This window comes from Mobula birostris, chromosome 4 (assembly GCF_030028105.1).
Source record: "Mobula birostris isolate sMobBir1 chromosome 4, sMobBir1.hap1, whole genome shotgun sequence".
NCBI lineage: Eukaryota > Metazoa > Chordata > Chondrichthyes > Myliobatiformes > Myliobatidae > Mobula > Mobula birostris.
The window spans coordinates 40,661,013-40,684,802 of record NC_092373.1 but is presented as its reverse complement, the minus strand read 5'-3'; the positions used below and the strand labels follow the sequence as shown (position 1 = coordinate 40,684,802).

At 39.3% G+C, this 23,790-nt stretch overlaps 2 protein-coding genes across 6 annotated transcripts in view; one reads left to right on the top strand and one right to left on the bottom strand.

Annotated features, from left to right (window-relative positions):
• The window catches only part of mcf2l2 (MCF.2 cell line derived transforming sequence-like 2), a 407,668-nt gene that overhangs the window by 282,652 nt on the left and 101,226 nt on the right, over nt 1-23,790 (top strand). For all 4 annotated transcript variants that reach the window (XM_072255231.1, XM_072255233.1, XM_072255232.1 and 1 more), the window contains one exon: nt 22,172-22,238. In XM_072255231.1, coding sequence (XP_072111332.1) covers nt 22,172-22,238 — 67 coding nt within the window. The remainder of the gene's footprint in view (nt 1-22,171; nt 22,239-23,790) is intronic.
• LOC140196289 (lactosylceramide 1,3-N-acetyl-beta-D-glucosaminyltransferase B-like) lies at nt 489-15,719 on the bottom strand. Of its 2 annotated transcripts, XM_072255236.1 has the most exons (3): nt 15,459-15,719; nt 5,765-5,901; nt 489-5,665 (listed from the first exon to the last, which is right to left on the bottom strand). In XM_072255236.1, exon 3 carries the CDS (start codon nt 5,559-5,561, stop codon nt 4,428-4,430), a length of 1,134 nt encoding a protein of 377 aa, XP_072111337.1. In that variant the 5' UTR covers nt 5,562-5,665; nt 5,765-5,901; nt 15,459-15,719; the 3' UTR covers nt 489-4,427. The 2 variants fall into 2 exon arrangements, with proteins under 2 accessions (XP_072111337.1, XP_072111336.1); XM_072255235.1 differs by having other exon boundaries at nt 489-5,901.

Sequence of the window (23,790 nt, the reverse complement as noted above, 5' to 3'; positions counted from 1 at the left end):
GTAATTAAGGTAAAACAAAGCTAATCTGTTCTCAAAAGATCCATTTGTGGCACATTGACAATTGTCTACCCTTGCAATAATTGTACCTCAAAATAGAATCTCCCTTTCATTTACATTTTTAAAAATTTACATTACTCTTTATAAAATCCAACAGCACATGATCAGTTACCCCATTAAATTGACCACAACATCTAGATCTCAATTCTGCTACCACTGGTTCCTTTGTTATAGTGCAGTTGTTTCCCCAAATATTGTTCCCTCCCACTTATCCCGGTCTTCAAAAGTTGGAGCATTTGTCAGCATTCCCATTCCTGTTAGACAACATGTTTTCCTTCTCTAAAACTTAAAATATTTTATCACTTTAAAGTATGTCCACTTAACTGGAGAGAAAACATGCACTATTTGTTTAGCATTAACTATTTATGCAGAACTTTGAACTATTAATTAGAACAAAATTTGATATTTTATATAACTTTTATTTATGTCCAGTTCATAACATTTGAAAAAAGTCAAAATACAAAAATATATTTTCTAGCTGAACTAGAAAATTTAAACAGGTGCAAAACTAGCATGAGGCTTCCAAAAAGGACTTCTTAACAAAACATCAAACCCTTTCATAAATACAAGGCTTATAATTGAGTAAAAATTCAATGAGGTAAAGTACACATTTCCAAACATAGCTATACAAACCTTTAAATATGCCACTGCATTTCAGAAAATTTAAGTGACTACAAAAACTGTTTTGGTTTAAAAACTCAAAATTTGCTATTTTAACCTGAATGGTGAAACAGTTTGTGCAAGATAGGTTGTAAGTACAAAATTAAGAAGTGTAACCAATTCTACTAACAGTGCAACCTCTAGCCCTTTCTAGCTAAATAGTTTAAGGTACAGAAAACCCTATTCCTTTAACAGCAAGATATATTAAAAATGTACACTGCAGAGTATGATATTCAAGTCTTTTAGGACATCCAAGTTTTCAATAGTTTAATTTAAAAAAAACATTTACGGTGGTATTTTAGAAAATGCTAAAATTGTTACTTTAATTGCACCTCAAATGTATTCATATTAAAAATTCAGAATAAATCCTATTACTTAATGTATGGGGTGGGGGGGGGGAGGGAGAAGAAACAGGATACCATCCTAACAGAACTTGTGATTTTTCTTTCGTGTTGCATTTACAATCTATTCGAAGTGTTATGCTGAGCATATGGAAATGATTGTGGCATTTGGTAACTGAGAGCTAGAAAATGATAATCTGGGAAAATGATGTAGACTTACTAATGTATCATCCACTAGATGAATAAATGAGCAATTCTGAAGAACAAAATTGTTCTGGCAACCATTGGTATTTGAAGAGACATGAAACAACACTGCAACGTTTCCTCAAAACTGCCCAACTCAAAAAGTTCATCCATTACAGACAAACGTGTTTTCCTATATCCTACCTTAACTTCATGTCCCAAGTGAAAATGCCAATTCATATACAATTAATGGCAAGTTTGAAGGATTGAATTACTGTACAATGACTGGGTGAAGTCTGTCCACATTCATTTAAACAAGCATTCTCAATTTCCTCAAAAAAAAAATCAATTATAGTTGGTCAAGCGAGTTTTCGTTTTTTTAAAATCAAGAAAATTAATGATTATTGTCTTTAGTAAATACAGGTTTATTTTTGAATCATTTTTAGCCAAAGATGAAATTTCTGCTCTACATTCACACCCAAGCTTTAAGAAACCACATCCAAATAATTTTAAATAAACTTTTTATGCAAGTACAAAGCATAAATTCTCAATTCAACTATGACTAGCTTTAAAACTAATCTACAGTGCTTTTAATTATGTACATACAGAATATGAATGTTGGATATTTGAGTGGGTGGTGGTGGTGGGGGAATCCCTTAGTACACCTTCTCTTCTCCAGATTTTTTCACTGCAGTTCATGTAATCATAATTATCAATTGCTCAGAATCCCAATGCCAGTGGGTAGTTTGTCCTAATTAAGATTTTACTGTATAAATAACATGTAGGGATTGTTTAAAGCTCACATGCCTTAAGCTACAGTTCTCTTTTGATTCAAGAGGATCAACTCTAACTTTTTTTTCTCCTTAAAGAGTATATTTGCAAACCAGTTAATATTTGGGGTATACATAAAGCTGATGCTGTGATAAGAAGCCAAGTTCAGTAGCACAAATGCAAGGAACTGGTCTCCTGGAGCTAAAACAAATGTTCCAATGAAGCAAACTTTGTCAAGCTAGCAAATCGCACATCAGTCCTCCAGGTTTATAAATGTGGTAATCAGTCCAGTTAACTGACTGACTGTTGTGTCAGGTTGAATTATGTCACCCAACTTCACTTGACCGAATGCAAAACCAGGCATTGGGACAAACCAGTATTTAAGGTTTATAAAAGGAAACCATAACATTCTTTTAAGTGTTAAGTTACCTTATTAAATACAGTACTTATCAATATTCTGTAAAATCTACAGCTGCAGCAAAACAGAATCCAAAAAAGTATGATTTAACCTAAATTTCTAAAGAATTGTACAAAGCTACTAAAAGGAACAATAACATGCTAATTTATACCTTAGAAGGTGTTGAATGCTTGCAAATGAATTGTGCTTTTGGAAAAGCAGGGATTCATCATTTCATGCTTTAAATTGCAGAAAATCATTAGACTAATTTATATTGTTTATGCATGGTGCCAAGCTGTCATTTTATTGCACTCTATTTCATTACTCTGAAAGTGAAAGGCAAAAATTAGAGTAACAGGATGGAGGATAAAGGCTGTATACGAGAGGAAGATACACTATTTATCAGAACTGGATACAGATTCTGTTAATTGGAGCTACAGAAATCAAATTTTGTTCGGAAGGAGCTTGGTGCTAGTGTAGGGATGAGATAATTAATGGGTATTAGTACATATCTAATGTATAATATATTTTAAGAATTGTACATAAACTAATAAAATCGAAACAGGAATTTTAATCAGCATAGTTACTTGTGTTATCACATTATGTTTGAACTTCAAAAGATCAGATTTTAAATTAGTTTGATGTAGAACATGCAATGTTATTGTATACACAAAATCAAAGCAAAAATTGTGGCAAAATTTTTAAAACAAGCTAAGCTATGCAAAACAAGCAATACAATAAACTAGACAAGGTGGCTGTTTAACAACTTCCACACATTTCAAAAATTTAGTAGTTCACATTCCTGGGGTGTGCATTACTTGGAACACACATACACTTGTCAGTATAGACAAAAACTAGCTCAATTCAAACCACAACTCTTCTGCCATTATCAACCGCACAGGATTGATGGCATTTGAGATGAAGTGAATGGTTTATTTTCTCATCAGTGAGGAGGGATCAGTGATATAATAGAAGTGATATATGGAAGAAAACTAGCAGAGTTACTGAATACTCATTTTCTTAAAAAGTAATTCCTTTTAGTTGAGACAAAAGTTAAATTTCATCTTCGCATGTAAACCACTGGCTCAAATTTGCAAAAAGATTCAGAGACTTATCAGAAATATTTAGCTAACATTTTACTGCATTTGAGCAACAGCAACAAAGGCAACAGAATACTTAGGAATTTTAGAATTGCTTTTTTTGCAATGTCTTAAAAGCCCTGATTTGTAAATGCCATGCAATTCATCTGAATACTAGTTTGGATTGCATTTCTTTCCCAAGATATATTTGATGGATGTTGATATACCTGAAAGATTAAATAAATTTTACTTTAAGAAAAATTACAGCATATTTGATTCTCAAGGAACCAAAATGGTTGAAAAACATGGTGGGAGGGGAGAAGGTTTGATTTCATGTAAAATTGTCTCAACAGTAAACTTCTGTTTCAAAAAAAAACTACAATTGAAAATAGGTGTTTATTTCATACCAATCTCCAAGAGTATTTCCTACTTAGGAAAATTGCTATGAGGTGCACAATGTAGTAACAGCCAAGTGCTATATTTGGCATTTTTTAACATTAAACAATATTTAGTTATAATTAAACATGTTAAAATGTGCACATATATTTAAGAATTTGTGGGCTAGTTGGCAAAATGCTTCATGGCAGAGTAATCAAAGCTGGCTAGATGCTATATTTGTCTGCATTTGATCACTGCTCACCATTTTCCCCAACTGGATCTCTGCAGACATGCTTCTGGAGAATTGCACCAGCAGAAATTGGTAAAAGTCTTCATTTACTTCACGGATCTTTTTGATTTCTTATTTTGTAAACTGATTATGGTACTTGCACTTATTGAAAATCTAAATGAACAGTCAAAAAAATGTTCCAAGTGTAGTTATAAGTCAATTTGTTCTCAATTAAACTTTTCCATTTTATGTTTTCAATTTCTTTACTCTTACCCTATCCCATTCAACCATAACAAATTCAGTGCTGTTTTTACTTAATGTGAATAAGTGCATCAGGAAAATGCAGCAATACAAGGATATGTATCTACATAGTAAGGCTTGCAGAGAAGAAACACTTTGATCAGTTGACAGTAAAGTTGTCCCCAGAATCCAGAGGTGAGAGAAGTCACTTTTGCTTGTGTAGCCTCCCTCCACAAATGGTGGATATCTTCTACATGCCCATGGGAGGTCATCATTTGGTTATAAATACATGGATGATATGGGGTCTTCCCTTCACCAGCAAAATATAGATGTTGTTGTGGTGATACTCCCATCTTTTTGGCACAAATCCCCATAAAAACATCATCAATATAAAGGCTGGTGTTTAGAGTCATTAAGGCTTCATAGACTTTGGCTGCAACATCCTGGGACACAACATAAGCAGCACCTGCTGTATAATCTGGATATGAAGGCCACTGATACATTTCATATGGAACATAGTATTTACTTCCTTTGTTTCTGACAGGGGGTGCACCCCTGTGTACTCGACCTATCCAGAAATTACTGGTTTCTTTATCCAGCTGTTGTAGGTAGTTTGCGAGATTTGGAGTGTGTACAAAAACATCATCATCGCAAGACATGACAAATCTAGCATTTTGGCAGAAAGTATTTGCCCACTTGAACTGGAATATTAGTTTCAATGTAAGGTTGTGAAAATCATCAACAAAGTCTTGTTGGATAAGGTCAGAATACTGCTGATCTTCTATCAATAACTTATGTTGTACAGTCTCTCTTTGGGAGAGATATTTATGTACTCCCAAAACAAAAATTACTTTAATGGAGACCTTCAACTCTGAATTTATATATTGTTCATTGCCCCATGTCTGACGAATAGCATCCCGCCGAGGACGGTTTTCAGGAGAGGATTTCACAAACAAAAGGAGTAAAACATCCTGATCTTTGCATTTGTTTTCATGGGTGATCAAGTACTGGTATTTATGAAGATTAGCTGCCGCCTTCTTGTTTAGAGTCAAGCTGTCATTCAAAAAATTGTACTTATTGATGAGATATCTGTAAGAATAAGACCTCAAATGACTAATGATATTTGCATCTAGCTGCTCCCAATACAGTAGAATAAAGCAGCAGGAAAAACAAGTGACAACTAACTGAAGAAACTGGCGTTTTCTTCTTCTGTACACTGTAGTCATCTTGAAAATTTTATTTGACAGTCAAGCAGAATTCAAGACTTGTACTCTTTGTTTCTTGAGATTTTGATGCCGTCTTGGATAGCTGATATAACTAAACAGATCTACTGTGAGAATGTTACCCAATAAACAAAATTAGCTGTTTGACTTGTAAAAATCAATGAGGCAACTTTCTATTATAACAGATTTCAAATTCCAGTACTTACTCCCAGGAAGTAATGTGGCTATGTGATAGAATGTGGGAGGAAATCAAAGATCATCCAAATCCATAATCTTCATCTTTGGTTGTGATTACTAATGACTGTATATTATTCTTCTTGCTTATTCCAACACATCATTGAACCTGTCAAGTAAAGATCAACACAAATTCATTTAATTAAAGAATTGAAAAAAAGTTGAAGTACCACCTATACAGTACTGAAGACACTAGCAATCTGCCTGATGCTGTAATGTGTGAAGGAAGAGAAATGGGTGCAGTTACTATTACAAAAGAGAAGATGCTCAAAAAGCTGAAAGACCTAAAGTTACACAAGTCACCTGGACCAGATGAACTGCACCACAGGGTTCTGAAAGAGGTAGTATTAGAGATTGTGGCAGAATTAGAAGTGATCTTTAAAAAAATCATTGGACTCTGGCATGATGCCAGAGGACTGGAAAATTACAAATGTCACTCCACTCCACTCTTTAAGAAAGGAGGAAGGCAGCAGAAAGGAAATTACAGACTAGTTAGCCTGATGTTAGTGGTTGGGAAGATGTTAGAGTCAATTGTTAAGGATGAGGTGACAGAGCACTTCGTGACACAGGACAAGATAGGACAAAGTCAGCATTGTTTCCTTAAGGGAAAATCCTGCCTGACGAACTTGTTGCAATTCTTTGAGGAGATTACAAGTAGGATAGATAATGGGGATGTACTGGATGTTGTATATTTGGACGTTCAAAAAGGCCTTTAATAAGGTGCCACACAGGAGGCTGCTTACCAAGTTATGAGCCCATGGTATTATAGGAAAGTTACTAATATGGTTAGAGCATTGGCTGATTGGTAGGAGGCAGGGAGTGGGAATAAAAGGATCCTTTTCTGGTTGGCTGCCAGTGACTAGTGGTGTTCTGCAGAGACTGGTGTCAGGACCACTTCTTTTTACGCTGTATATAAACGATTTGGGTGATGGAATAGATGGCTTTGTTGCCAAGTTTGCAGATGACACGAAGATTGGTGGAGGGGCAGGTAGTGTTGAGGAAACAAGTAGGCTGCAGAAGGACTTAGATTAGGGGAATGGGCAAGAGAGGCAAATGAAATAAAACTTTGGAAAATGCATGGTCATGCACTTTGGTAGTAGAAATAAATGTGCAGACTATTTTCTAAACGGGGAGAAAATCCAGGATTCTGAGATGGGAGTCCTTGTGCAGAACACCCTTAAGGTTAACTTGCAGGTTGAGTCAGTGGTGAGGAAGGCAAATGCCAAGTTAGCACTCATTTCAAGAGGTCTAGAATTCAAGAGCAAGGATGTGATGCTGAGGCTGTATAAGGCACTAGTGAGGCCTCACCTTGAGTATTGTGAACAGTTTTTGGCCACTCATCTTAGAAGAGATGTGCTGGCATTGGAGAGGGTCCAGAGGAGGTTCACAGGGATAATTCCAGGAATGAAAGTTATCATACAAGGAACATTTGATGGCTCTGGGTCTGTACCTGTACTCACTGGAATTCAGAAGGATTGGGCGGGGTGGGGGGGGGTGGAATCTTAATGAAGCCTTTCAAATGTTGAAAGGCCTAGATGGAGTAGCTGTGGAAAGGAGGTTTTTCAAGGTAGGAGAGGCTAGGGCAAGTGGGCACAGCCTCAGGATAGAGGGACACCCTTTCAAAACAGATAGAGAATTTTCTTTAGCCAGAAGGTGGCGCATTTGTGGAATTTGTTGCCACATGCAGTTGTGGAGGCCAGGTCACTGGGTGCATTTAAGGCAGACATTGATAGGTTCTTGATTGGACATGGCATCAAAGGTTATGGGGAGAAGGCCAGGAACTGGGGTTAAGGAGGAGAGAGAAAAAGGTCAGCTATGATTGACTGCCTTAGCAGACTCAATGGGCCAGATGGCCTAATTCTGCTCCTATGTCTTTTGGACTACTGGGAAAAAGTAGGTCAGTGCAGACTCTGACCCATTACAAATGAACAAAGCTTCAGTTTTCTTCTTCCTGTTTCAATATCTGTTACATGCAGTTACAGTAATGCTCATTCACTACAATGAAGGTTACACCCAAGAGATCTACACTTTCACATTTAACTTTAAAATAAACCCATTTTTACTTTAGATAATGCACATTGAAACAAACAAAAACAGAAAGTAATGGCAGATGACAATACTTCACATGCCTTCTTTTTTACTTTGTTCTACCTGTTAGCTGTCAGCATCTAGCCTACTGCTTTGGAGTCATTTTATTTTAGTCTTTTTTTAAGTCCATGAAGTTGCACAGAAATATTTTGAATATTTATCCACAAAAATTGAACTGCTTCTCACGTACAAATAGGAGATTTCCATTTTTGCACAGCAAAGTGGTAAGCCAGTTCACCAAAAGAATTGAACCAGACTGAACTACTTCAGGAAGTGCTGCTGAACTAGCTGGATTACAGTTGTCATTGTCCGGCTATACCATGGAAATAATGGGATGCAAAGCTGCTAAAAAGCTGTAATGTAACAGCAATTTTGAAAACCAAGTGGAAAGTGGGATAAATATCAACAATATTCCAGGCTCATTCATCACAATTGATGGATGGGTCCTGCCACTCGGGTAAAAAAAAACTTGAAACTGATTTCCAAAGTTGTCATGCATTTAGTCAAGTTGTCACTGTGCTATGACATCCCAAAGGCTAGAACAGACTAGAATTAACAATCCCAATAATCATTAACACCATATAATTGCTGGTGCCATTCTGCAGCTTTCTTGGATTGATACACATTAATAACATGACAAAGACAAATCAGAAATGGTTTATTATTGTCACTTATACCAAATGAAAAAAGCTAATCTTAAATACTGTTAATACCTAATGTACAGTGCTTTGAGGTGGACCAATGTAAAACAAAGCAGAATAAAGTGTAACAGCTGCAGAGAAAGTGCAGTGCAGCTAAACAATAAGGTGCAAGATCATAAGATAGATTGTGAAGTCAGAATCTCTTTGCATACAAGAGAACTATTTAATAGCCTTATAACAGCAAGACAGAAGCTGTCCTTGAGCTTTGTGTTACATGCTTTCAGGCTTTTGTTTCACTGGCTGATGGAAGAGAGAACAAATCAACTCCTGTCTGAAGCGTGGCCTGGATTTGCTCTAATTTGCTTACTGTCACAACAGGTCAACAGTAGATGCTATTTCATTGGCTGTTCTTCACTCAACCCTGGAAAAGTTGGACAGTGAAAGTTGTGTACAGCAAGATGCTCCTCGTTGACCACAGCTCAGCATTCAACACCATCGTACCTTTAAAACTAATCACTGAGACCTAGATCTTATTACCTCCTTGTGCAAATGGATCCTAATTTGCAAACTCCAGTCAGTTTGGATTGGCAATAATATCTCCACGATCACTATCAGCACAGGTGCACCACAAGGCTGTATGCTCAGCCCCCTTCCTCTATTTGCTTTTTACTTATGAATGGGAGGCTACATATAGCTCCAATGCCATACTTAAGTTTATTGACAACACCACTGTTGTTGACTAAATCAGTATATAGGAGGGATAATGAAAATCTGGTCAAATGGTGCCACAACAACCTCTCACTCAACATCAGAAAAACCAAAGAGCTGACTAACTACAGAAGGAGGAAACCAAAGGTCCATGAAGCCAGTCCTCATTAGGGGATCAGAGATGGAGAGGGCCAGTAACTTTAAATTACTTAGCATAATCATTTCAGAGGATCTGTCCTGGGACCAGCACACGTGCCATCACAGAAGGAGTCCTCTACTTTTTCTAATAAGAAGTTTGCAGAGATTTGGCATACCATTAAAAACCTTAAACTTCTACAGCTGCACAGTGGAGAATATCCCGACTGGATGCTTCACAGCATGGTATGGAAACAAACTGCCCAAGCACAGAAAATCCTACAAAAAGTAGTGGTTACAGCATAGTCTAGCACAGGAAAAGTTGACCTCATCATTGAGCACATCTACAAGGAGTGCTACCACAAGAAAGCAGCATCCATCAAGAGCCCCCACCATCCAGGCCATGCTCTCTTCTCACTACTGCCATCAGGGAGGTACAGCAAGCTTAGGACCCATACCACCAGGTTCAGGAACAACCTTCAACCATCAGAATCCTGAACCAGTCTGGATAACTTCACTCACCTCAACACTGAACTGATTCCACAACCTATAGACTCACTTGCAAGGACCCTACATCTCATGTTCTTAGTATTATTAGTATTTGTTTAATTATTACTTTTTTTTGTACTTGCAGTTTGTCTTTTGCATGTCGTTTATTAGTCTTTGTATGTAGTCTTTTTTTTTAAAAAAAACTGATTCTGTTGTATTTTTGTCCTGTGAATTAATCTCAAAGTAGTATATGGTGACATACAAGTACTTTGAACTTTTTGAGAGAATATTCAGGGTGGGTAGGGTCTTTGATTATGCTGGCTGTTTTTCTGAGGACGTGAGAAGTATAGACAGAGTCCTTAGAAACTTGTGCTGTGTCCACAACTCCTTGCAGCTTCTTGTAGCCACTTGCGGAGCAGTTGCCTATTCAGCTGCCAAGCGTTGGCAGAGGCATGCCAAATTTCTTCAGCCTCCTGAGAAAGTATAGAGGCCTTGTTGAGCATTCTTGGCTTTAGTGAAGTGGTTGAATCAGAACAGGCCTTTGGTGATGTTCACTTTTAGGAACTTGAAGTTCTCACTGTTGATGTAGACAGAAAGTGAGAACTACTCCCTTACTGAAATCAATGACCAGGTCTTCTGTTTTGCTGACATTGAGAGAAAGGTTGTTGTTATGTCACCATGTTACTGAGCTCTATCTTCTTCCTGTAGTCTGCCTTGTTATTTGAGATATGGCCCACTGTGTTGGTATCATCTGCAAACTTATAGATGGAGTTGGAGCAGAATCTGGTCATACCTGGAGTAAAGGTTGAAGACCTAACCCTGTAAAGCACTATTCTGTAGAACAATCTTGGTGAAATTTTGCTAGCTATCCTTACTGACTGGTCTATTGATCAAGAATCCAAGGATCCAGCAGCAGAGGGAACCGTCGACTAATAGTATTGAATAGCAAGGCTGTAGTCAATAAACAGGTGTCTTTACTGTCCAGATGCTCCACAGATGAATATGGAGCTAGGGGAGATGCTAATAACTATAGATCTCTTTCAGTGGCAGGCAAACTGTAGTAGATTGAAGTTGTTTGGAAGGCTGAAGTTGTTGTCAGCCTTTCAAAGCACTTCATGATGACAGATGTCATAGCCGCTAAATAATAGTCATTATGCACATTATCTTGTTATTCTTAAATACTAGGATGATAGTGGCCTTTTTAAAGCAGATGGGGACCACAGATTGAAGCAGGAAGAGCTCAGAATGTCTGCAAATAACCCCACCAGCAGATATGGAAAACTTTTAGATCTGCAGTGATAACTGTGGGTTCAGGTGCACTGGAGACTATTGGGTTGAGTGGTGACATACACCTTCTCTTCTGTTCAAAAGGTGCACAGAATGTGTTAAGCTCATTGGGAAGGGATGTGCTTTTGTTGGTGACATTGCCAGATTTGTTATGTAGCCCATTAAAGCATGCAAGTCCTGACGGTTGGCCTGGGACCCGATTTTGGACTGATCCTGATGATTCTCTTCAGAGCTCCATCCTAGGATTGCCAATTTCTGCCACTGCCTTAAATACCTTCAAAACATGATCCCTTACAGCTAATGTACTCAATTCAGATGTCACTCAAAGCACCTGCCGAATTTAGTGCTCTCGCATCAGCCAAATGTTGACAATAACTGAATACACATTCCCTCACAGAAAATATAATTAACATTTAAATATCCATACATCTAAATTAACACCATAGCTCCAAATGGGACATTTTTCCTGACAGTATTCAACATTCAGAGAATAAAAATTAAAAAAACGTACAAAAAAAACTATTCAACCCCAAATAAATTACAACTTTATATAGAGGAAAGCCAGGAAGGAGCTTAAGAAGGGACTTAAGAATAGAACGAGATGACATTGGATTAAGGAAAACCCCAAGGCATTCTACAGATACATAAAGAACAGGATGACTAGAATGAAGATAGGACAGCTCAGTAATAAACAAGGAACACGTGCCTGGAGCCGGAGGTGCAACTCAGTTTTCAGTAGTGACAGGGGCTGTGGCGGATGCGAGGTAGCCTAGAACAGGATAATATGCTGCAACAGGCCAATGTTAAGAAAGTGGATCTATCTGATTTTTCAAAAACATCAGGATAGATACATCCCTGGGTTCGAAGAGGATATAATCCAGGTTCCTACAGGAAGAGCTTGCTAGAGCATTGACCATGATCTTTGCGTCCTCGCTGGTCACAGGAGTAGTACCAGAGGACTGAAGGATGGCCAATGTTGTACCTTTGTTCATTAAAGTTAATAGGAATAATCCTGGGAATTACAGACTAGTGAGTCTTATGTCAGTTGCAAGCAAAAATATTGGAGGAGATGCTTATGGACAGGATCTAGATGTAGTTGGAGAAGTATAATCTTATTAGGGGCAATTAACATGGTTCTGAATCAGGGTAGGGCATGCCTCACAAACCTGATGTTTTTTGAGGAAGTGACAAAACAAAAACCAGATGGTAGTAGATGGAGCATACACTGCTTATAGGTCTGTGACTAGTGGTGTTCTTCAGGGATCTGTTCTGGGACCCTCCTCTTTATGATTTTTATGAACGATTTGGATGGGGAAGTGGAGGGGTGTTAGCAAGTCTGCAGATGACACAAAGATTTTTGGTATTCTGAATAGTGTGAAACATTGTCATAGGTTAGAAACTGGACATAGGGAGGATGCAGAACTTGGCTAGAAATGGTTGATGAAACTCAATCTGGAATAGTGTGAAGTGATACGTTTTGGAAGGTTGAGCATAAAGGCAGGGTAGTAATTAATGGCAGATTTCTTAGAATCCATAGATCCCTCAAGGTTGTTGTGCAAGTTGATAGGGTGGTTAAGAAGGCATATGGTGTGTTGCCCTTCATTACTTGGGGGAATTGAATTCAAAAGCGACAAGCTAATGTTACAGCTCTATAAAACTCTGCTTAGACCACACTGAGTGTTGTGTTTAGTTCTGGTTGCCTCATTATAGGAAAGATATGGAAGCTTTAGAGAGAGTGCAGATGAGTTTTACCAGGATGATGTCTGGATTAAAGAACAAGTTTTATGAGGAAAGGTTGAGTGAACTAGGGCTCTACTCTTTGGAGCAAAGGAGGAAACAAGGCGACTTGATAGAGATGTATAACACCATAAAATGCATAAATAGAATGGACGAATGGACAGCATGTGCCTATTTCCCCCAGAGTGGCGTGGCTAATAGGAGAGGATATTTCAAGGTGATTGGAGGAAGGTATAGTTGGTGATGCTAGAGTTAGATTTTTTTGTACACACTGTGTGCTAAGTCTGTGGAGTGCACTGCCGAGGGTGGTCACAGGAGCAGATTCATTAGGGATGGTCACAGAAGCAGATTCATTAGGGAAACTTAAGAGACACTTAGATAGGTACATGGATGTAAAAAAAAATGGAGGACTATGTGGGAGAGAAGGGTTACGTCGATCTGGGAACAGGTTAAAAGATCAGCACAACATTGTGGACCAAAAGGATTCGTACTGTGTTGTACCGTTCTATGTTAACTTATTAAACACATGAATTTAGAGCAAGAATAGGCCACTCAACCCCTCAATCTTGCTGTTCTATTTATCAAGAACACAGCTGATCTAACTCAACTCCACATTCACATTTTTCTCCAGTAACATTTCAACCCTTATTAACATCTACCCATCTCCACTTCCAATAATATTCAAGAGAGATTTCTTAAACTTTCACAATTTTCAGGGAAAAAACACTTCATCTAACTTAAAATGTGCAAACCATTAATTTAAATCCCTATTCTAGATTCTTCCAAATCCATCCTTGAACAAGTCCACATCTGAGATTTGGAGGGTGCTTAAAGGCCAACTGAACAGAGTACAGTACAGGCATGTTCCAGTAAAGGCAAGGGTGGCAAGGTAAGCAAAGCAACTGGAGCTCCTGAGGACTATAAGGAAGCCAAAAAAAAACCCGAGAATTCAGAGATCTTGGTTGGCCTTGAAGTCATTGGCAAGTAGGATTAAAGAGGTTGCCAAGGCATTCTATACATACACCAAGAGCAAGAGGATAACTAAGGAGAGGGTAGGACCACTCAAGGATGACGGAAGGAACATGTCATTGGAGGAGGAAGATTAGAGTGTGGTAATAAATGAGTATCACTATTTAATAAAGGAGAAAAATTTGGAGGACAGCACGTTCAATGCGGAGCATGCTAATATGCCACAGCATTTTGAGATGAATAACGAGGTATTGTTGAGTCTCTTGAAGAACAGCAAGGAGGCTGAGTTCCCAGGGCCTGATGGTATATATCCCTAGTTATTGATGGTGACAAGTAGTGAGATTTCTGGAGCCTTGACCAAGATCAAGGCTTTCCTCTGTATCCCAGAGGATTTGCAAGTCACTTATATTATTCCATATTTAAAAGAAAAAGGGAAAATGCTACAAATTATGGACTGGTGGGTCTCACGGCAGTGGTAGGGAAGCTGAAGATGATTCTTCAAACATTACGGTACAGTACAGCTCAGGAGCAGGCTCTGTGGTGAAATTAAATTAGTAATCAAATGTCTAACTAATCCCTTCTGCAGACCTAAAAGCCTCTTGAACACCTCTATGGCATTTGCCTCCACCACCACCCAGTTTAAAAAAAGTTATGAGGGGTTGGGATAGGATAGATGAGCATTTGGGAAAAACACATCCCTGAATAAGGTCGAGTGGACTTTCTTTTACATTGGGACTCTTATCATTGCATAGGCCCAATCAGGAGGTTATATTCAAGACTGCACAATTTTGGTAAGATTCTCCTTGAACCACTCTCGCCAATGGATGCTGAAACCATAAACACCGTATACACTTTGGACTCATATTAAACACTACTTTAAACGACTGAATCATAGGATTTGGGGTCAAAGGCTGAACTACTTGCCTATTATTGAACGAACTAACTAATAAGATATGTTGGAATCCGGTCAATGTTCTGGGCTCCACGGGACTCTCCCCATCATCTGTATGGCATTGCACATGTAAGTCCTATGAGATAGAATATACCAGGAGATTTCGAAGAATGAGCACCGAAAGATTGGTGTAGTACTGTGGATACAGACAGTACTGACAGTCTGATGCTAAACGTATAATGCAGTTCACCAAATTGACGCACAACTCCTCACAAATTTGCACAGGGTTCACTAAACTGCGTAAAACATTAAAATCCAATGACTACATATTTGTTTATAGTAGCTTAATATAAAGTTGCTGATTGCGTTAATTCAGAAAGCAGTTAAGGACGCGAGCTTGGAATTCACATCCACCAGATCAAATTAAGGACGGCAGATTTTCTTCACTCAGACTATGTTCACCAGATGGGATTACACTCTGGTTTAAGACCATTAATACTGAAACAAACGATAATTAAGTGAATGTTACAGTTCCGGTGGAATTTTCTTTCACCAATTTCTGGGGAAAAAATTGTATTAAAATTTGGGTACAAGGAATGTACCACGAATTAAGTATTAAAATTACTCGTAGCACTGACTGTGCGCTCTACAAAGGATTATTCCAATCTCCGCCAACCGCAAAATTCCCATGAAGCCCCATAATAAAATATCGAGGCATACCAAAACTGGAGTGAATGCAACACTGTCACCATTCGCGACGATCTCGCCCCATTTAACTTCGAGGTTTCCATACAGTCGTAGCAACTTCAACAGCTCCTTCTGTTTCAACACGACAGAAAGAGGGAAAAAAAGGCGGATCCAGAGACAAGGAAATAAAGTTAAATCCGTACTCTGGAGCCGACTGCCAGCGCCAACACCAGCCCCGAACGTTCCCGGAACTGCTGTACGACTGGCACCGTCCCAACTCTCACTGAGTAAACTCCCGCCCCCGGCGCCTGAGGGAAAATGGCTTCAGCCGCTGGACGGAGTCTGCGCGGCCGCGTCCAATCAGCCGGCTCCGGCTTGCGGGACGTTGGGCTGTCAGCCGGAGCGCTGTGGGGAGGTGTGTCTAGGACTGCGATGATGACGGGCAGTGCGGAAAAGTCAGATTGTAAGAAAAAGCAGACGCGGGCCAGTCGTTCCTCCGCGCCTGCTACGTTCGCAGCTGACTTTTATCTCAGTGCTGCTTTCCTGCGCGGGCCCCATTGGCTTCAGTTCCACAAATAAATGAAAAATCTCTCGGATTTCTTTCCTGTGCGTGACCTCCACACCTTCTTCTCAGCACTTTTCTGAAAGCTGGTACTTTTATTTTGGGACTAGCCTCTGGTAGTAAACTCATTACCTCTACGAGCCAAATTAGGGTTCTGCACATTTCACTTTTCCCAATGTGACAAACCTGTTCATTAAGTTCGTAAATAATTCCAGTAAGCTTTCATTATTCTTGTACTTAAATTATTTTTCATTAAAAATCAACACACCACTTGTCTTCCTAATTGGTTTTTGTACTAGCAAATCAAAGTTATAAGTAAATGTATTCTCAAAAGACATACATGTCGCCTTAAGCAACCCGGAAATTCATTTTTTTGCAGCTCTACACAGTAATTCCAAGAAACACAATAGAATCAATGTTAGATGACACCCAAGAGGACAAACAACTATTATGCAGATGGCAGCAGACTGTGCAAATACAAAAGAAAAAATATTGAGAATATGAGATGAAGAGTCATTATAAGTGAGCCAATTGGCCTTGGGAATAGATTAGTGATGGGGCAAGTGAAGTTGAGTGAAATTATCCCGTGTGGTTTAAGAGCCTGATGGTTGAGGGGTAATAACTGTTCCTGAACCTAGTGGTGCAGGTCCTGAGGCTCCTGTACCTTCTTCCTGATGGCAGTAGTGAGAAGAGAGCATGGCCTGGATGGTGGGAGTCTTTTGGTGATAGATATTGCTTTCCTGAGACAGTGCTCCATGTAGATGTGCTCAATGGTGGGGGAGACCTTACCCATGATGGGCTGGGCTGTATCCACTACTTTTTGTAGGATATTCAGTTCAAGGGCATTGGTGTTTCCATACCGGGCTATGGTGCAACTAGTCAATATACTCTCCACCACACATCTATAGAAGTTTGTCAACGTTTTGGATGTCATGATGAATCTTTGCAAATTCCTATGGAAGTAGAGGCACTGCTGTGCTTTCTTTGTAATGGCACTTACATGCTGGACCCAAGAATCATGTGTCACTACTGAACACAACTTTCAAACTCTTACCATTAAAAAAAATCGTCTACTACCTTTCAAACTTTTCCACTAAAGCGGGTGACCTCACATTTTTAATCATGCGCCATGTTCTTGCCTGTTCACTTTGCTTGCCTATACAGTTCCTATAAAAATTATTCACTCCCCCCACCCCCCAGATGTTTTCATGTTTTATTGTTTTTGCAACATTGAATCACAGTGGATTTAATTTGACTTTTTTGACACTCATCAACAGAAAAATTTCACTTCCGTGTCAAAGTGCAAACAGATCTCTACAAAGTGATCTAAATTAATTACAAATATAACACAAAATAATTTATTACATAAGTAATTTATTACAAATTAGCCAGAGAAAGTGGCTCACCTGAGGACTGGGAGAAATTCAGAATTCAGCAGAGGAGGACAAAGGGCTTAATTAGGAAGGGGAAAAAAGATTATGGGAGAAAACTGGCAGGCAACATAAAAACGGACTGTAAAAGCTTTTATAGATATGTAAAAAGGAAAAGACTGGTAAAGACAAATGTAGGTCCCCTGCAGACAGAAACAGGTGAATTGATTATGGGGAGCAAGGACATGGCAGACCAATTGAATAATTACTTTGGTTCTGTCTTCACTAAGGAGGACATAAATAATCTTCCAGAAATAGTAGGGGACAGAGGGTCCAGTGAGATGGAGGAACTGAGCGAAATACATGTTAGTAGGGAAGTGGTGTTAGGTAAATTGAAGGGATTGAAGGCAGATAAATCCTCAGGGCCAGATGGTCTGCATCCCAAGGTGCTTAAGGAAGTAGCCCAAGAAATAGTTGATGCATTAGTGATAATTTTTCAAAACTCGTTAGATTCTGGACTAGTTCCTGAGGATTGGAGGGTGGCTAATGTAACTCCACTTTTTTAAAAAAGGAGGGAGAGAGAAACCGGGGAATTATAGACCGGTTAGCCTAACGTCGGTGGTGGGGAAACTGCTGGAGTCAGTTATCAAGGATGTGATAACAGCACATTTGGAAAGCGGTGAAATGATCGGACAAAGTCAGCATGGATTTGTGAAAGGAAAATCATGTCTGACGAATCTCATAGAATTTTTTGAGGATGTAACTAGTAGAGTGGATAGGGGAGAACCAGTGGATGTGGTATATTTGGATTTTCAGAAGGCTTTTGACAAGGTCCCACACAGGAGATTAGTGTGCAAACTTAAAGCACACGGTATTGGGGGTAAGGTATTGGTGTGGGTGGAGAGTTGGTTAGCAGACAGGAAGCAAAGAGTGGGAATAAGCGGGACCTTTTCAGAATGGCAGGCGGTGACTAGTGGGGTACCGCAAGGCTCAGTGCTGGGACCCCAGTTGTTTACAATATATATTAATGACTTGGATGAGGGAATTAAATGCAGCATCTCCAAGTTTGCGGATGACACGAAGCTGGGTGGCAGTGTTAGCTGCGAGGAGGATGCTAAGAGGATGCAGGGTGACTTGGATAGGTTGGGTGAGTGGGCAAATTCATGGCAGATGCAATTTAATGTGGATAAATGTGAAGTTATCCACTTTGGTAGCAAAAATAGGAAAACAGATTATTATCTGAATGGTGGCCGGTTAGGAAAAGGGGAGGTGCAACGAGACCTGGGTGTCATTATACACCAGTCATTGAAAGTGGGCATGCAGGTACAGCAGGCGGTGAAAAAGGCGAATGGTATGCTGGCATTTATAGCAAGAGGATTTGAGTACAGGAGCAGGGAGGTACTACTGCAGTTGTACAAGGCCTTGGTGTGACCACACCTGGAGTATAGTGTGCAGTTTTGGTCCCCTAATCTGAGGAAAGACATCCTTGCCATAGAGGGAGTACAGAGAAGGTTCACCAGATTGATTCCTGGGATGGCAGGACTTTCATATGTTGAAAGACTGGATGAACTGGGCTTGTACTCGTTGGAATTTAGAAGATTGAGGGGGGATCTGATTGAAACGTATAAGATCCCAAAGGGATTGGACAGGCTAGATGCAGGAAGATTGTTCCCGATGTTGGGGAAGTCCAGAACGAGGGGTCACAGTTTGAGGATAGAGGGGAAGCCTTTTAGGACCGAGATTAGGAAAAACTTCTTCACACAGAGAGTGGTGAATCTGTGGAATTCTCTGCCACAGGAAACAGTTGAGGCCAGTTCATTGGCTATATTTAAGAGGGAGTTAGATATGGCCCTTGTGGCTACGGGGGTCAGGGGGTATGGAGGGAAGGCTGGGGCGGTGTTCTGAGTTGGATGATCAGCTACGATCATAATAAATGGCGGTGCAGGCTCGAAGGGCTGAATGGCCTACTCCTGCACCTATTTTCTATGTTTCTAAGTATTTGTCGGCCAGAGTAGACCATGGATATTGCATAGGAACTGTCTAGGTACACAAGCCTAGGCAGTACGATATGGAGAGCAAGCTGTTGCCCATGTAGCAAGCTCCCATTCTCCACACAACTGATGAATCCAAAAGAATGGCAGAGACCGATACAGTTTGGTAGCAGCAGCAATGCAGGAGTTGCCAGTCAGCATTGAACTCAATGTAAGACTGCCCTAAGGACTCCGGTTCTGGATTTTTCCCTCTGGGTTTAGTCCCAAAGTCTTCCCCTTCATCAAACACACACCATCCCTACCATGAAGCATGGTGGTGTGAATACTTTTTGTAAGCATTGTATCTCCATGCAGCTTTTCCTCATAACCCACTCAGTGTTGTATGATCAATAAAATGTATATTAAAGACACAATTATAAAAGTCCATCAATGCGCGAAGGCCTATTTTTCAACTTTGGAGCAGATAGTAACATTTGAGCAATGTGAATGATTAGTTGAATATTGGTATCTCCTGCTTGTTACATATCAGAATCAGAATCAGGTTTAATATCAGGAGCTTATGTCTACAAACTCCATTATGGCATATTACTACAAACTCCATTAAAATGTTTGCAAAAAATCTGAACTGACGTGCAAAATGGCAGGGTGGTTAAGAAGGCATATGGTGTGATATGTTCATTAGTCAGGGAATTGAGTTAAAGAGCCGGGAGGTTATGTTGCAACTCCATAAAACTAGTTAGACCACAGTTAGAGTGTTGTGTTCAATTCTGGTCACAACTTAGGAAGGATGTGGAAGTTTTAGACAGGGTGCAGAGGGAATTAAGAAGGATGCAGTCTGGACTAGAAAACATGTCTTATGAGGAAAGGTTGACTAAGCAAGTTTTTTTTTTCTCTTTGGAGTGAAGGAGGATGAGAGGTGACTTGATAAAGGTGTGTAATGTACTGTAGATATAGTTGACAGCTAACCCCTTTGCCCCCGTGCTGTAATGTTCCATAGTTTATAAGACCATAAGACAAAGGAGCAGAAGTCGGTCATTCAGCCCATCGAACACTACACTACAGAATCATGCTGCAGTGCCTATGGCTCAATGAGTCTATGTAATAATAATATTTAAATCTGTATCCCATGTTATACAAACGTATTTTGCCACTGGAACCCAGAATAGGGAGATCCATTTGAATTTTCTCAAGGATTGTTTGATTACAAGAACTGGATGAATGTAATGATGGCAACTATGAACAGCAACCCAACTCCTTTGAATGGGGGCATTGATCTGTAGAAAATCAAACTACATGAATTCTTTCAACTCCATTCAATTTATGTGTTAACATTTAACACAGGTTTTAATGTTTCCAACATTTTTTTCTTTTTGTAATTGAATAGCCTTTATAAATCTAATCCTGAAAGAGTGAAAATGGAGGACACAAAGTAGCAACAGTCAAGGGAAGGAGACAAGGGCATTGAACGAGCATCACAGACACTTACAGGGATAGAGGCAGAGACATAATAGGAGAATGAAAAGTGTGTGATTTGGGTCACTCATTATCCAGAATGGACTTACTGACCCAGCCTTTACTGACCCAGCACATCACTTCCTTGAACTGCAGTCAATCTGGTGAAACACTCCCATGGTAGAGTGGGGAGAGGGAGTCTGATGGCAGCATATGATAACTCTTGCCGTAGATGAGCTACAACCGTTACTTAAGTGGACTTTCATGATCCATTAGGTAAAGAACTCCACAATTTAGACTTAATGACAACAAAAGAAAACATGATTTATCTCCAAGTCAAGTTAACATGAAATAGAACATACAGTTTGCAACATTCCCATATGATTACAAAGAGAAAGTAATTTTTAAAATGTTTTACTACATTATACACGTCTGGGCACGTGGCCAAGCAAGGCATTCGACTAGCGATCTGAAGGTTGTGAGTTCGAGCCCCAGCCAAGGCAGTGTGTTGTGTCCTTGAGCAAGGCACTTAATCACACAGTGCTCTGCGACGACACTGGTGCCAAGCTGTGCGGGCCCTAATGCCCTTCCCTTGGACAATATCGGTGTTGTGGAGAGGGGAGACTTGCAGCATGGGCAACTGCTGGTCTTCCATACAATCTTGCCCAGGCCTGCGCCCTGGAGAGTGAAGACTTTCCAGGCGCAGATCCGTGGTCTCGCAAGACTAACGGATGCCTTTACTTTACATTATACAGAAAAAAAGTGGTTACTAATTACATTCAATTCTTGAGCATTAGAGATAAAAATGCACTATCATTTAATAAATATATTTGTTATCTATTGCTTTTGTTTCATTTTCTAAAGTCAGAAGTATAGGATTTCCTTTTAACTCTCATTGTCATAATGAGGGTGAATGAAATCACTTCTGGTAACAGAAGTATGCATTTAGTGTTCATTTCTACTGTTACATACAGTATCAGTTTGTAAGAAAAAAAACTATCTGAAGAGAGGTTAAAGATTAAATGTTTCTGAATCTGAATCTGAAATAAGATTCAAGAAAGTTACCATTTCTGTTAAAAAGGCCAGTTTCTGACCATATCTGTTTATAACTCAGTCTGACCAACATATTTTTGTGAATTGTTAAAAAATTATACTTTGAAATGGGTTTGTTTCATTGAAATTATATAAAAACGATAATAGCACTGAATTTTAATGTAAAATCTTTTAATTTGACTTTATTACGTTTAAATTGTGCAATGAGAAACAATATGTAACGTAGCAATGACTAGGGCTTGTGCCTAAAATAACAAAATATACCTGTGATACACAAATGCTAAAGCTGAAATTTATTGCAGAGCTTTTGTTTCTCAGGCATATCATGAATGAACTGATTGACACAGAACGGGCATATGTAGAAGAACTCCAGAGCATCATTGAGGTGAGGAAATCGTGCTGTTCAAAATTTTGAAATCTCTTCAATTACTGTTTGTTTATTTCACTTCCATTCTATTATGGCATATTTTAGTGTAAAGGAATATAAAATAAAAATCAAAAATATTTGGTGCATGCTGACCGGATGAATTCTGGAAAGGTCTGCACACAAAGGCTTGTCCAGTAACAGACAAATCTTTGGACTTGTTATGTCCCAGAGGCAAGAACACAAATAGAACATTTTTTGACTTGTCAGAAACAGACATTTAATATATACTTACAGGTGCTATCAATGTCTAGTCAATAGAGGTTCTTTTTTAAATTAATTTGAAGGTGCGTTACAAAGCTGTGTGCTTAGCCTCCTGCTCTATGCGTTTTACACTTAGGACTGTGTTGCTAAGCTCAGCTCCAAAGCCATATTGGTTTGCTGATGACACACTGCCATAAGCCAAATCAAAGATGATGATGAATCAACATACAGGAGAGAGACTGAAAATCTAGCTGAGCGGTGCCGCAACAACCTCTTACTCAGTGTCAGCAAGACCAAGGAGCTAATCAGGAGGACAAAACCAGATGTCTGTGAGCCAGTCTTATCGGTGGATCAGAGGAAGAGAGGATCAGCAACTTTAAATTCCTCAGTGTTTTTATTTCAGAGGACCTGTCCTGGGCCCAGCATGTAAGTGCAATTAGGAAAAGAGCAAGGCAGCGCCTCCTCTTCCTCAGGAATTTGAGAAGATTCAGCATGACATCTAAAACTTTCACAAACCTTGATTGACGTGTGGTGGAGAATATATTGACTGGCTGCATCACAGCCTGGTATGGAAACACCAATGCCCTTGAAAAGAAAATCCTACAAGAAGTGGTGGATGAGGCCCAGTCCGTCACTGGTAAACCCTTCCCACCATTGAGCACATCTACATGGAGTGTTGTTGCAGGAAGGCAGCATCCATCATCAAGGATCTTCGCCACTCAGGACATGCTCCCTTCTCACTGCTGCCATTGGGAAGAAGGTACAGGAGCCTCAGGACTCACACCACCATGTACAAGAACAGGTATTACCCCTCAACCATCAGGCTCTTGAACCAAAAGGGATAACTTCTCTTAACTTCACTTGCCCCATCACAGAAATGCTCCCACAATCCGTGGACTCACTTCAAGGACCAGTTTTCTCATGTTCTTGATATTTATTGCTTATTTATTATTATTTCTTTCTTTTTATATTTGCTCAGTTTGTCGTCTTTTGAGCACAGGTTGTCTGCCCTGTTAGTGTGGTCTTTCATTGATTCTATTATAGTCACTGGATTTATTGAGTAAATGCCTGGAAGAAAATAAATCTCAGGGTTGTATATGGTGACATATATGTACTTTAATAATGAAGTTATATTGAACTTTTGAACTCTTGTTCAGGTTTTAAATTAAAATCTTCCTTACTGTGTACTTTTCAAATACTATTTAGGTGTATCATGCACCACTATTGGGAAAAAGCAAGCTTACTACCATTAATAATCTGTCAAATTATAAATGTGAGAATTTTATACAGAGATCATATGCATAAGAAA